General features: G+C 35.3%; 1 protein-coding gene across 1 annotated transcript in view; it reads left to right on the forward strand.

Moving 5' to 3' along the window:
• LRMDA (leucine rich melanocyte differentiation associated) overlaps positions 1 to 14312 on the forward strand; it is a 668732-nt gene that overhangs the window by 550227 nt on the left and 104193 nt on the right. Inside the window, 1 exon segment of the mRNA XM_080597575.1 lies at positions 14178 to 14262. Within this exon segment, the coding sequence (XP_080453701.1) occupies positions 14178 to 14262 (85 nt within the window).

Here is a 14312-nt window from a genome sequence, read left to right on the forward strand (position 1 = left end):
TTCTTCCTGTTGTATTGCCTTACTTTGATGCAGCGGACTTACTTTAAGATTATCATAATGATACAGCACAAAACTTTGAGGGTATAGGTCTTTTTTCATTGATTTATTATGTGGTTGGTTGTTGTTTTTTGAACACTGAACATTTGACAAATACAGCAAATTGAACATACAAGCTATTTCAGCAAAACTATCCCTAGAACTTTCAGGATGGTTATCATGGATGAGTTACCAATACAACATTTTGTAACTGGAGTTGTGTGTGTTTGTTTGTTCTTTTGTTTATTTTTTAAATATTATTTCATGCTCTCTAGTGTGTTCTGAAGGAAATCATGCTTCAGCTTAGCCCACATAGCAAGCAATACCCTCAGTAACTTTAAAATTCAAACCTTTCATTAGATGACCTTTTCCACTGGCAGCTTTCCTTAAATTCTGAAATCCTTCAAAAGACACTGTACAACATGAAGCTATCATGCAAAGATGGTTTTATGTTTGCCCAGTCTCAACCTACTTAGCGCAAATAAAATTTTGTGTGAGTCAGCTGGAGATGTTACAGCCCTGTTAAAGCCCAGCCTGTTAATTACAAACATTTTGCACTGTTTGTGTGATGCACAGATTTCATGGAAATACAGTCACTTTGGCAGTGTCACAGTGTTACAGGAGTCATCAGTCTGTTGGACAATAGTGATTATAGGAATAAGGACAATGCACAAGCTATTGGAGTGAACACTTTAATGTTGATACTTTTTTTTTTTCTGGTAAAAGGAATTTAGATTAGAGGATATGCAAGTTATTGTAGCAATTAGTTTTTCTAAGATGTCTATCTATAAGAAATGTTTCATGGTAGAAGAAAAAAAGCTAACAACTCTGTGGTAGAATACAAAGTTTATTACATTTCTAGACTACATTATCCTTGTCAGCTAGATTAAAGCATTCTCCTAGTTTCTTTCCTATATTACCATAACAAGTGAGGAAATAATGTAGTGTTGTTACACAGAGCAGCTTATAAATTTTGACATAAGTGTGAGAGAAATCACTTGAAATGTGAAGCAACCAAGAGGAATAATTAGGAACAGCAGAATGATCTCAGTAATATGACAACAGTTTCTAAAGCACCCCACAGGATTGAAATCATCAGGTTTGCTTGACCTATATCTTTAATAATACAGCTCATTGCCCTTGTATTGAAGCTAGAGGGTAGGACAAAGTATAAGCTTTATCATGTTTTAGGAGAAATTGCAAAAAGTTTATTTATTAACACAGCACAAAATGGCCCATTTCTATGATTACCAAACAGAAAAGCAAGTTGGGCCACAGTTCACCACACAGAATGTTTCACAGTCAGGCATGGCTGGCAAAAAATATTATGTAACACTCAAATAAGATAAATGGCTGCACTGGCAGTGGAAATAACCTTCTGTTTAATTAGAAAATAAGAGCTATATGGGACAATAAAAATGGTTACTGCTGCCCTCAGTCACTGTTTAATAAATATGATAGTGCTGAAGATAATGCTAAGTGTTATTTATTTGTGCAATATTACAGCCTCAGTAATTGTTCATGTTCTTGATAGTTACCCTGCATGTAGAATGAGTCCCTTTTGCATTTTCTTTGTTTAATTCATAAAAAGGGAGGAGGATTTTTTAAACCTTTAAACTGGTTTTATAAGGCATGGATGTGTGATTGAAGTTCATTCACCTCTCAGTGGTACTGTAACCAAACTACTGGTTTTCCTAGCTGACCTTTGGGATAATTAAGCTTTGAGTCTAATAGTTCCCTACTTTTCTGGCTGGATTGTCTATCTGCCTTGATTATGCTTCTGCATCTATGAGACGAGAGCATAATTCTTTTTTTTTTTTTTTTTTCTGTCCATTTCATCACAATTGTGCTTGTAGTTAGTGTAGTTCTAAGGTCTGGCTTTAGCATGGCTTTGGCTTCCTTTGGAGTTGTAAGCACTGAATGAAGTCCTGCAGGGCACGTTGCTGAAGATAGATGATTTCAGTGAAGGCTTCTCTCTAAAGGGAATTTTTACTAGTAAATTGAGCATCAAATTGTGTTATGTGCATATGTATCAAAACTTCCCCATACAGCATGTTGATGAGATACAGACTTTATTGCTGGTTTCGTGTATTTAGGAATGCTCACATTCATCAAATGCTTGATAGAAAAGCAGGGTATGGGATGTGTTTCACAACATGTTTTTCACAGGCTTGGTATCCCACCCCTATTGCTCTAATTTGAATCTACAGTAAGTACAGGGATTTGGAAAAAGGATGTCAAAGATGTTGCCTGTTATTATCTAAGGGGAAAAATTCAGATGTTTCATGAACAAGTTTCAGCCCCTCCTTCCTTGCTTACTCTCCATCCCCAAAAATTATACTATATATCAAGAGGCAAAACAAAACAAAACCCCTTTTCTTCACACAATTCACTTTAAGCTTCAAAATCCTCCAAAATCCCCAATCTCCCCTTGCAGTCTGGTTCCCACTCTCCAGCTTTCCTCATCTCCCTCTGAAAGAAAAAAGCTCTTCTTTAAGGGACTGATAGGTTGTAGAGCGATGCTTAGCAACAACATTCCTGTGCCTTAAGTAGCTGCAAGCCCCTAGCTGAACCCTTTGATGTGACTGTCAGGGCAGATTTATTTTGTTTTAGCACATTGTCTACTTGTCCAGATGTATCAGGAGATAAAAAGGAGTCATGTTTACACTCTTTTGGTGAGCGGGAGGAGGAGGAGGAGATGTAATTAAATCGCATTTTTGATGAATCTCTGAGAGATCGAGATGAAGAAAACAGAAGTTGGCTTGAATATAGAGGGGAAACCCACTTGCCAGCCCTAACACCTGACATTGTCAGAAAATGAAGTGTAAAGCCATAGCACAATGTGTTGATTTGGTTCTACTGAAGTCTCTTGACTTTGTGTTTTCTCCTGTGCCGATGGTTCATGAGCGTCTTGAAAGACCTATTAGAAAGAAGTGGTTGTGCACCATAGACTTTTTCCTGTCTGTCTTATTTAATAAATTTGTTTGTCCAGGTTGAAAATAACTGTGTTTTTGCCTAGAATGTTAATGTTATAGATCACATATCCCAGGACTTCTGGCTGTGGTAAGTGGCTGTCAATCAAATACTTAGGGGGAAAAAAAAAAAGGAACCTCAGTGATCTTGGATAAACAAATGTGCAGTGTAAGGCAGGCCTTGCTGAATTCTTCCAGAGAACAAATACCACAGATAAATCCATTTTTGTTTATTTGCTTTTTAACTTGCACATTTAGCAACACCACTCTGAGCTCTATTAATAACCTGCGGTGCGCAGTGACAAGTCTGATTCCAACATTCAGTATGCTGTGGGTATGCCAAGTGAATAAAATGCTAGTTTTAATCTGCTGTTACAAAAGTCACTCTATTTGCATTTTAAATAGGTTACACTACAGCACCCCCTTCTGCTGACTAAGTAGTGTGACAAGAGGTTTTAGCTGCAGTTCAGTTTTGTTCCCATATGGCAGAATGAAGGTGCCTTAAAAGCATTTTTAACCTTCCAGTTTCTTAGTTCTCACTAAGCAAGCTGATCAATGTAACAGAACACTAGTTAATAAACTGATGTCATCATATAATTTTTAGGACTCGTCTTTCATTTTTGCAACATTGTCCATACTTCTGAAAAAATGAAGAAAGACGGGGCAGCAGAATGAATAGCAAAGCAAAGCCAACCCTCTAACATTGCTAACAGTTATGTTTGGGCAGTGAGACATGCATGTAGTTCTGCATTCCACTGGTTGTCATTGACTTGAATGTGTTTGCAAGTGATGATATTAATGTTACTGATTTAATTTATGGGAGAGTCTCAGAGGTTCCTACCCAGAAAAGCAATTTACCATACTGATTTCCCCTTGACTTCTGGAAAATCTGTGGGCATCAGATTTGCAAAAACAAGTGTGGAAGCCCTGAGTCATCTATATTTCAAAATATCATTCTGAGAAAAGCAATATGTAACAATACTGTAGATAACGTGTGCTTGAGCTTTGCATCTGGGTTTATATGTACTTTGTATGCTACTAATAACTGCCATAGTGAAGCATAAATCACAGAATTACTCCATTTCAGGTGTTTTTGAAAGTTAAAGGTATTTTCTTTTTGTAAGAGAAGGTATTTTCTCTTGTAAGAGAAAATGTATTGTGAGTATCTTGTTTTGGACACTCTTTCTGTTTGTCAGACTAGTTTGATAATTATTGTATGGTATAAGGCAATACACAGAATAGCATATTTTGATTTGGAGGCATTCGTGTGAAATTCCTAGGGAAATGATTCACAGTATGTTTATATGCTCAGGATAGCATTCTAGCATATACGGTATTCCAAAGAACATAGAGCATTTCAGGACAGTCTGCTTGAACGAAGGTGTATAAGAATCGTCTGTCATTCAGTAGGATTTAGACATGAAAGTTTAAAGAACTAGAGTTGTGTTCTGCAGTTCTGATAACATTGGTTAAAAAATATTTTATGGGACAACTAAAAGAAACTTGCAGTCTAATAGATTATCAATGTATTTCCCTTCACATAAGTGACCTGCCTGTGCTTTTGCACCTCTGATGAAGTTATATAATCTAAGAACTCAGTACTGTTCTCTCGCTCCTTCAGAGCCACTGTGCGATGAGCGAAATGCAGTGAATGGCACTGCTTGCATCTCGTGGTTCATTTGTGGTTTGCTCTATAAGACACATCAAAGAATAGTTGTGTGTGACTTTTCAAAATTCTATGGCAAGATTTGCAGAGTTTTCTGTTTTGGGGTATGACATGATAATTTATTTATTTTCTTGCATTTTCTTTATGACTGTACACCCATTGAATCCTTCTGCATACTGTAAATGAAAAGAAGTTAGCACATGTTCCCATAAGGTGAACTGGTGGAAAAGATACTAGTAAAGAAATTTAAGAAAAAATGTAAACTTCTTGGTTGAATTTACTGTCCCAAACTCAGAACATCAGTCAAGGCAGCAGATTCTTCTGCATTGCTTTATACTTTTGGGGGGGTCTTGTGTCAATTTCCTGGTTAATTAATGAATCAATGCCTAAGAGACAATATGTATTCAGAAATCCATTTTAGGGAACAGTATGATTTAGCAACTTTGAATCTATCTTGTAGTGTGATTTTATTCTCCTTTTAAAACTGAGCCTTAAGATTTACAACAAATAGGTTTCTTGTTGGGATATATTGATGGGTAATCCTTTAATTCACTGTTGTGTTGCTAGCATTGGTAATTGGTCCTTTGGGGACAGATTCTATTATCTAGCATAATGAAAAATATTGAGCCACTTGAGGAATAACACTCAACTTGTCACAAATGAAAATATTAGAATCTGGGATATGATTAGGGAGAAGTGGTCATACTGAAGTTCTTTCCTTAAGCTCATGAAATGGAGTGGAGTGACCAAGCAGAATCTTTTGCATCCTTTTGCCGCTAAATGCAGGTAGCTAAGATACAAATTTTAAACAGATAGAAGGCAAATATCATGCATTAAGAAGCCACTTTTTCTGCTGTGTTTAAAAAAAATAACATTAGGTAGTTGCTAAAATACTTGGCTTTCAGTGACAGAAGTTGAAAATGATTGGTCTTGAAAGTCAAAAAGCCTTATGGGTGTTTTCATGTGTTATGTGTTACAGTAGAACAAATCAATTCAGGCTTCTTAGATGCAGTCATTGCCTTGTGATTAAATTTGTGTAAAGTCTTGGAGCCTTTGATCAAAGGCATTTGTGACTAGGTCTAATCCAAGCTCTTTAAGGTGTTTAACTTGGTGGGGGTGAGGGGATGGGGGCTGATAACAGCTGGGATTTAAATTTAGTTTTGCTGAACTTTTGTTTTGAAAGGATTTCTATTATACACTGCTTCCTTTTCCATACAGAAGATGGATCATTGAGTAAACCTAAAAGGGAAAGAGGAAATGGGTGGGGACTTTGAATTAATCTTCTGAAGAAAAATGTTTGATCAGCGGGTAGGAGAGGATGAAAACCTCTGATGTTGACGGCAGGCAACTTTCTGACTAGTGTGTGATTGACAACTTTGATGCTCCAGTGGGGAACTAGTGTCCAGCCGTGCTCAGGCATCCTCTGTCTGTGGGTGGTAGTGTTAATAATGTGGCAACTGGAAAGATTAATTGTGGACAAGCAGCAGGATTACGAGGAGGGCTTCACAGGTCTAAAAGGAACAGTGGTAGGAAGGCCTCTGATCTGTCAGCCCAAAAGGAAATTAGTTAGGGCAGGCTGGAGCAGGCTTAAAAAAGAGGAGGGGGGAAGAGGAGGAAGATGGAGTAATGGGAGAAGGGAAACATTTAGGATATTAAAGCAAAATGAAGAGGATATTGAAATAGGTTGTAAAGGGTTGGGACCAATGTTCTCAAAAGACCTTAATATGCTACATCCTTCTACAGTACATTCAGAGTTCAGCTTGTTTTGCAGAGAACTGCAAAGTGAGTTTTGAGGTGGTTAGAACCACCACATTAGGTAAAACCTGTTGTTTTCAAAATGAACCTGAGAATAAACTTAAATTCAGAATTTTTAAAGACTCCTTAGATGGAAAATACACGGGAGAGAGTTTACTTAAGCTTCTCCTGCAAGTAACTATCTGCTGTGTGTTTTACTTCCCACCCTTTTTGGTAGAAGTAGGGATTTTGCCAATAAATTCTGTGTTACCATTAAAGAGGCCATTCATCATGCTTACTAATGTTATTAATCAAGATACACCACAGTACCCTTAAAATGAGATCATTTTGATAAATCATGTATGACATGAAAAGACTTTATTCCTTTTAAGTGCAATTTAGACTGTAATTTTTTTCCTCATTTATGATTCATGGAAGAAACATGGATAAAATTCCCTTGCACATTTACACCTTATCTTCAGTAATAATTCAAAACTGCTCTTAGATGAAAATCCAAGGTCTGATTCACCAAAGCTGAATGCCAGCTCGTTATTTTCTGGCATTCAGTAGTCCAAAAATAATGTCCATACATTAGGTGCTTTTCACAATAGTTGAATTTGGCTGCACACCAGACATATCGATTACACTCAATTAAGCCTAAATACGTAAGAATTATCTTATGTTCATTTACATCTTTGATCCAGTTGCTTTCAACATTTCAATATAATATTAAGTGCAAACCAAAAGGTAAAGTAAATTCAAGGGAGAAGTTATAACCTCTCTTATATGAGAATGAGGGAAATATATTCTGAAATGCTTTGCATCTCCTTCAGCTCCACTACTTCTGTTAAATAAGCAAAATCCTCTTGCCTTTTCTTGTTAAAGGTCATTGGAATTGGAAGGTCAACCAAAATATAAGATTGCTGTTCTTGTCTTCCTAGTACTACAATAATTTGATCTACTCTGTTAGTAGCATCAGATATGAAAATAGCCTGGTAAAATGTCCTGAATGAATATTTGCTTAGTTCAAAGTCACACTCTTCATTGTAGCTGAAACACTTGTGTTATTTATTAAACTAAAAAATGTCAGAAATGGGTTGCGGCATTCTTTGCTAACACAGGTATGGATTTGTTAGATAAATGCTTGTTTATTCTGGCATTTAGAAATATGGAAGGGAAATGTCTAGTAAAGAGATTTAATTTGGGAAACAGAGTCATTTAAGTTTTGCTGTTTCTGAACCCATGACTGAAAGAGGATTGGCTTATCTGAATTACAGTTCCCCCTTTACTTTCTTCAGCAGCTGAAAGTATTTTGAAAGAACATGTGTGGTTGCCAAAAATAGCAGTCCATTTGTATTTTTTGAACCAATGATCTATACAAATTGGTTTCTATGCAGCAGATGAACAGTATATCTACACAAGATGTTCCCTTCCTGGTACCTTCTGAATATTGCCTTTTTTATTATTATTATTATTATTTTTTTTTGTTCTTAAGTCTAATTAGGTTCCTGGACTCTTAAGAGCTAGTTGCCACTGTGGGCCTGATTTTAATTTCCTCTGGAAGTTAGAATGTGTTACCCATTCTTTTTTGTTTGTTTATTTTTCCTTCATGCTTTATTTTATGTTTGCATACTAGAGAAGCATTTTTCACTTCCATGAAGTAATGCCCAACAGATTTAGAAGTTCAGAGTTCTGTTTATTATTATTATTTTTTATGATTAAGATTATTATATTGGTAGGATGAAGAAACGTAAAGCCAAATAAACCCCTTATCCTACCAATACCTGCCCTTAAGTTCCCTTCTAGTCTCATGAATTCTCTTTATTGCTGATAAGAAAAAAACTTGGTGAAAAGAATCCCTGTAGTTCACAAGGAAATTATTTGTAACGAGGTACATTTATAATAATAAATTAAAATGGTGTATTAGTTCACAGTAGTGTAATTGTATTTATCTTCTTTATTACGACTGGTTAAATTACTGGTTTTATTTATTTTTTTAATGTCTGCTGATGAAAGAAAGTTGTTCAGATCTTTGTGACATTAGGCAAAACATAAAACTGAGACAAAAAAAGTGGTACCTCTTTTCTTCAGTTCCACCTTCCGTACAATATTCATTTGTGGTGCTCCTGTTTTATTTCAGTACCAAGGTCTAACGTTTAAAACCAGATTTTGAAATAAATCACTGTTTCTGTGCAGGGTGAGGAGGTCATCTCAGTAAGCCTCTACAGATCAGGCAAGTTGTGATAACACCATGCCTCTGTTTCCCCCTCTCCCTCTTAATTAAAAGTTCCCTTAATTTATGCTGGAAGTTTAGTAAAGACAACTGCTAACCTGTAGTTAATTGTGCTTGGCTGTGGAGCAGGGGAATTGGTAAATCCCATTTCATCAAGGAAAGCTGTCTCCCATGTAATCATGCCATGCCACCTGTTGGTATTTCTAAACATATCAGCGTATTGGGATTTGTCACAACTGCAGGCTAGCCCATTGGAGACCTATATCCCAGTTCACAGGAGGGGAAAGGAAAGCAAGACCTTTTGCTTTTGTAGCCTGCTGTATATAGTTGTCCTGTCAGGTTCTACCTTTGCATATTTTTCAGTATCCTTTTTTACCCCTTTTTTGAAACTTTATCTTTCTTTCACTGACAACCCTTCTGTGTGGTTCCTGAATTCACAAAAAAATGAACACATTATAAATAAAGTTCTTCCCTAACCATTCCCTAGGATAAAGTGGCTAAAGACTTAGTGTATTATTGCTTTCTATAATATTTTCTGCTATCACGAGACTCTCAAAGACCTCACAGTGAAATTAAAGCCCCATTGTGCTTGGTGCTGTGCGAATTTACGGGAAGAAACATTCCCTCTAGACTAGTGTTTTGATACTCTCTTCAAGCATGTAATAAATTCAATCCACAATGAATACATTTAATTTTTGTTCTATTACTAGACAGGCTATGTTTCTGATCACGCATCTGTACACGATGAATATACATAAATTAATATTTTATCTGTAAAGGATGAATTTCTAGTTATGTCTAAATTTTTGAAAAATGTTGATGAGCAGGTGTGTGGAAAGTTTCTGAATGTTTTATCACAAACATGAACAAATTTAGATGGTCTAATATATTCGTAGGATTGAGACACATAAACTGCTGCAGCCAGTGTTAGGGAGTGAATCAATAAATGGCTGCCATATTGGTACATACATATTTAGGCAAGTTTTTAAAGTTCATGGAAATTATTGAAGACTGTTGCTATTGTGTTTCTTGGGGACAGTATGTGTGCCCAAGGGATCCAAAACTAGTCCTTAGACTAAATAGATGTTTATGTAGAGAATTCTTAAAATGATAGTAAGCCACCTTTTTGTTCATGTATAATTAATTTTAAGTCTTGAGTACAAGCACATTGAAGACAGAATAGGCTTATCATGAAAATATTGCTGTGTGTTTAGATAAAACAAAAAGTTTTTCAAAGGCAAGTATGAGTTGATAATTTACATTGGAACTATACCACAGATTATCTCATTTATCGTTCTGGAGAAATGTTTTTGTCAATTAAAAAAAAAGAAGAGGTAATGCAGTGATTTGCTTAATTGTTGTTTCCCTGTGCATATATTAAAAATCTTTTGAATATTCATATTTCCTTAATGAATTCAAGTTTTGTATTTTGTAATGTGATAAGTACCATTGGTTTTCCATTTTTATTTGAACATAAGTCACCAAATGAGAAGCAGCAAGCTTTCAAATTGCTAAGGTCACTTCTCTGTGACCTTACTAGATGACTTTGACAAGTGTTAAAACTCTGATGAATGAAAATAAACAACACTATCAGAGAACACAAGAATTCTTGATAATCGTGGCTCAGGCTTACAAAATGAATATCATGCTGTCCACAAAAAGAATTTGCTTCTTGGTCAGTTCCCTGAAAAAAAAAATTGACAATTTGAAATGCTGGAGCTTTGAGATAATCATATTAATTGAGAAACACACTGTAAAGGAGAAATCTTACACACTTAAAGTATTTCTGAGGTTAGAGATATACAAGAGAAACTTTATGTCTTGAGTTCCACATTAAGTAATATATTCTTCATTATTTTGTTTTTCTCTGTTTTCTTATCTACCATTCTAATACTACTTGTCAAGTTATATCTAAGTCTTTCCTGAGTACATATTTTTCTTACATGGTGCTGAGAAAATATCAGCAGTATACTTGTAAGGTTTGTCACTATGCACGTGTGTGGTTTTTTTAGATGCCCAAATATCTGTAAAGAGATGCTAAGATTTTTACTAACATAGCAAAAAATATATCAACTTATGCAAACGATAGAAACTAGATATCCCCTCACTTCATGCTTGGTAAACCAAAAAAGTATGGACTACTGAAGCTGTACAGCAGTGTTTCGAGTTCATCTGCTGTGTACAGTGCCTGCTATAAGGATGACCAAGGGTGGTGTTAGAACTCAGCATGAGCTGAATGATCATGATTCATCATGGCATTGTTGTCTTCTGAGGTGTTTGGCTATTAAATTGCTTTAAATAAAATTGCACAAAGTTTAAACGCACTTTTCTCCCCCCCCAACCCCCCTCTTTTTTAATTATAGCACTTCTTCCTACTGTAGGTTCTGCAGTATGTCTAATTTTGATGAATGTGGTTTGAAGGTCTGTTACTCTTTTACTATCTATTTAGGACCAAGTACAAAAATTTTTAGCTCAGACAAAACTTGTAGGTTAATATCAAGACAGAGGTACAGACCTCAATTTAGCAAGTGTTTGGCTATGTGCATAACTAAGGCTGCAAGAAACTTTATTGGCCTTGTAACTTTTATACTTTGTACTGTTATATGCTCCAAAATTTTGAAGACTATAATGCTTGCGAGAATACAAGCTTCCAGTAATAATACTGTTAGAATTTCCTTACTAAGCTCTCTGGTTACGTGTACCTGTAACACTGAAGTTACCACCTACTTTAACCAGGTTTCCTCAAAGCTGTTTATATTTGTAGTTTCAACTGCGACAAGAACTCCTGATGCATATGTCACCAATACTTAAAGACATAACTGTCACATGTCACTGCTATCACTGTCAAAATATTCTTGTGAATATTAAGAATAATGCGATCTATACAAATCTATTTGGAAAATACTTGGGGCCAAACATCAATCTGCAGTAGGGAAAACAAATCGTCTTTTTGCTGGGGCACAGGCTTACTCAGAAATGTGATTCAGAGCTCCAGACAATGTTTTTTTTTTCAAAACAATCCTAACCATGGATGATATTCCATAGAATTAAAGCTGCTCTAACTGAATGCTTAGCTCAAAGATAATGAAAACTGTTCTATATTTGACAGTGAATTATATACTGTACATAAAGTAGCAGCAAAACACCAATAAACAAAACCTCCTGTTCTTGCTTTTCCTAAAATTGGAAATAAAGCTAAATTCTCCCTTTGCTCCAATATCCTTTTTAGAAGCTCTTGAATTTTGCTCACTCAGTGGTATATTGCTGAAAAGGCAAAGTCTCTTCCAGAAATTTTAGGAAAAGCTATCATCAAGCTGTCAAGCTGTCTAAATTGAGATTAAAAGTACCAAAGAGAAACCTTCACTATTATCAGAGTCCCAACTAAGTACACTTGAATAGGCAGATAACATACAGAGTGGACAGTATGAGACCACTTATTCCTCCAGGTTTAGGAGTGATTTACAGGGATGAGGTCTTATATTAAACAGTTAGTGACATTTTTCTTCTTGTCTTTCCCAGAATTTCTAGGCCCAAAGAAAACAGGTAGCTGTGGATAGATGCCTGTTCCTGGGATTATTTTCACGTCATATTGCTGGCATTGATCTCATCCTCTGAGGTGTTAGATTCCCTCAGCTCATAATGGTCATCAGAGGGAGGGTCTCCAGTCCCTTGTAGTCCAGGGTAGATTGGGCTGCATGTTTACAGTTGGTTAAAATCAAAGGATTATTCTCTTTGTCTGAAGGCAAGAGCTGTGTTTATAGTATTACCTCTCTGAAAAGGACAGCTTATTGTCACTGGTGAGACAGCAGACAGGATTTTCTAGAGTTTTCTTCATGTTTTGGCAAACCTGTCTCTATTATGACGTCTGTCTTAATACATGATGCGTTTTCATGTTATGCACTGAGTTTTACTATGGACAAAAATGGGACTATAACTATGGTCTGACATAAAAATTGAAAGCAAAAGCTTAGTATATTAATCTACTCGGTCACTTACCCTTGTACATCTTAATATGCTACCATCTATATGGCTATAAAAAAGAAGATTTATAGGTACTTAAACAAAACATTACCACTAGTAACTTTTGTTACTATGGATTTCTGCTTGTTGTTCTCAGGTTTAGCCTGGTAATAAGCTTTTTCTTCCACAAGTACTATTTTATGTTTACTTCTTAACCCACCTTTTTAAATCTGGTTTTGAATTAATTTCAGTTTTTATATATATATATATATATATTTGAAGGTATGATTAATTACAAAATAATGAGAGATGTAGGTGGATTGCTTTGGTTGAATTTTGTTGTTTATAAGCCAAAATATAATTTGAAAACAACCTGCGCAGAAGATAATTATTTTCTTAAAATTCCCTTAGTAAATTATTATGAGATTCAAGAAATAATTTAGTTTTTGTACTTCTTCATTTTATTTGACTTATCTTTTTAATTAGAAATAATCATGTAACTTTTAGTGAACACTGTCCTTTGTCCTTTATATCTTCTATTAAAAAACTTTATATTTGTTACGTACATTGTGATGAGTAGATTTTAAACACTCCAGAGCAAACTCAGTGCCTGAAACTCAGTGCATGTCACTACCATGGTATCAATCCATTTAACTTAAATTAGATGTTTTAAAACACTGTGACGATTCTTTAAGATTCTTTATTTTCATATCCCCTTCTAAGAATGTAACACTACTGTTCTATAACTAAAAAGCAAGATGGTAAACATGGCTTGTCATTATACTGCTCTTTCCTTCAGATGAAACCTTCTTCAACTGTCTGAAGATTAGTTTACAGAAAACTATAGCTCCAGAATCTAATCTTCTAAAATCAGAATCATAGGATCTTGAAATATTTCTTTATTATGAGGAAAAAAAAAAAAAGAGTTTCCTCTCTTCTTCCTTTAGCATTTTGCTTTTAAGGATTCTGAGTAAGTCTTCTTGGGACTTGTTTAAATTCCTCAGAATACTGAGGTGGGTTTTTATGTTTATTATTAAAGAATCTATATTATTTTTTTAAAAAATGAAAAAAGTCCACTTTTTGTACATTATAGGTATTATCAGTTTAAGAGATTCCTTTGTTTAGCTTACAGGGCAGTGGAATTATAGAATCTGGTTTTTGCTTCATTTTGAATAGTATGGTACCTTATCCTAGCTTTCTATTTTCCATTTTCTTTTTTTGTTTGTAGATTCATAACTTCCTTCAGGTAAATGTTTTTCTGTTTCATCAAGAGGAACATTTTTAATATTGCCCAAATATTTCCTGATAAAGATGGTAATTTTTTAAAGCTGTGAGCTGTACGGGGAATATTATTTTAGTAATGATACCTAATATCATAGTGTAAACTCTTGTGAATACAGCTTTTTAAAAAGATTGAAAGCAGCCTTAACAAATTAAACTTTCTCTCAGTTATCAGTAATCTTCCATGACTGGTGATTCTGTGCACCTGTAAGCGCATCATATTGCAGATATATCCTCTTTGTTTAATCACTGACCTTCACTCAAGAGTACTGATAATATTTGTTTTATCACACAGGCCTCCAGCGAAGCTGTCTCCCTCTCTCCAGAAATGAACTATACACCTCTGCCTTCGGGATCCAGGGACCTCACCAATCATAGAGGTATGAACTAAACTTTTATTGGTATGGACTGCTGCAAGGTGGTAAACTTT

This window comes from Anser brachyrhynchus (genome assembly GCF_964034855.1).
Source record: "Anser brachyrhynchus genome assembly, chromosome: 6".
NCBI lineage: Eukaryota > Metazoa > Chordata > Aves > Anseriformes > Anatidae > Anser > Anser brachyrhynchus.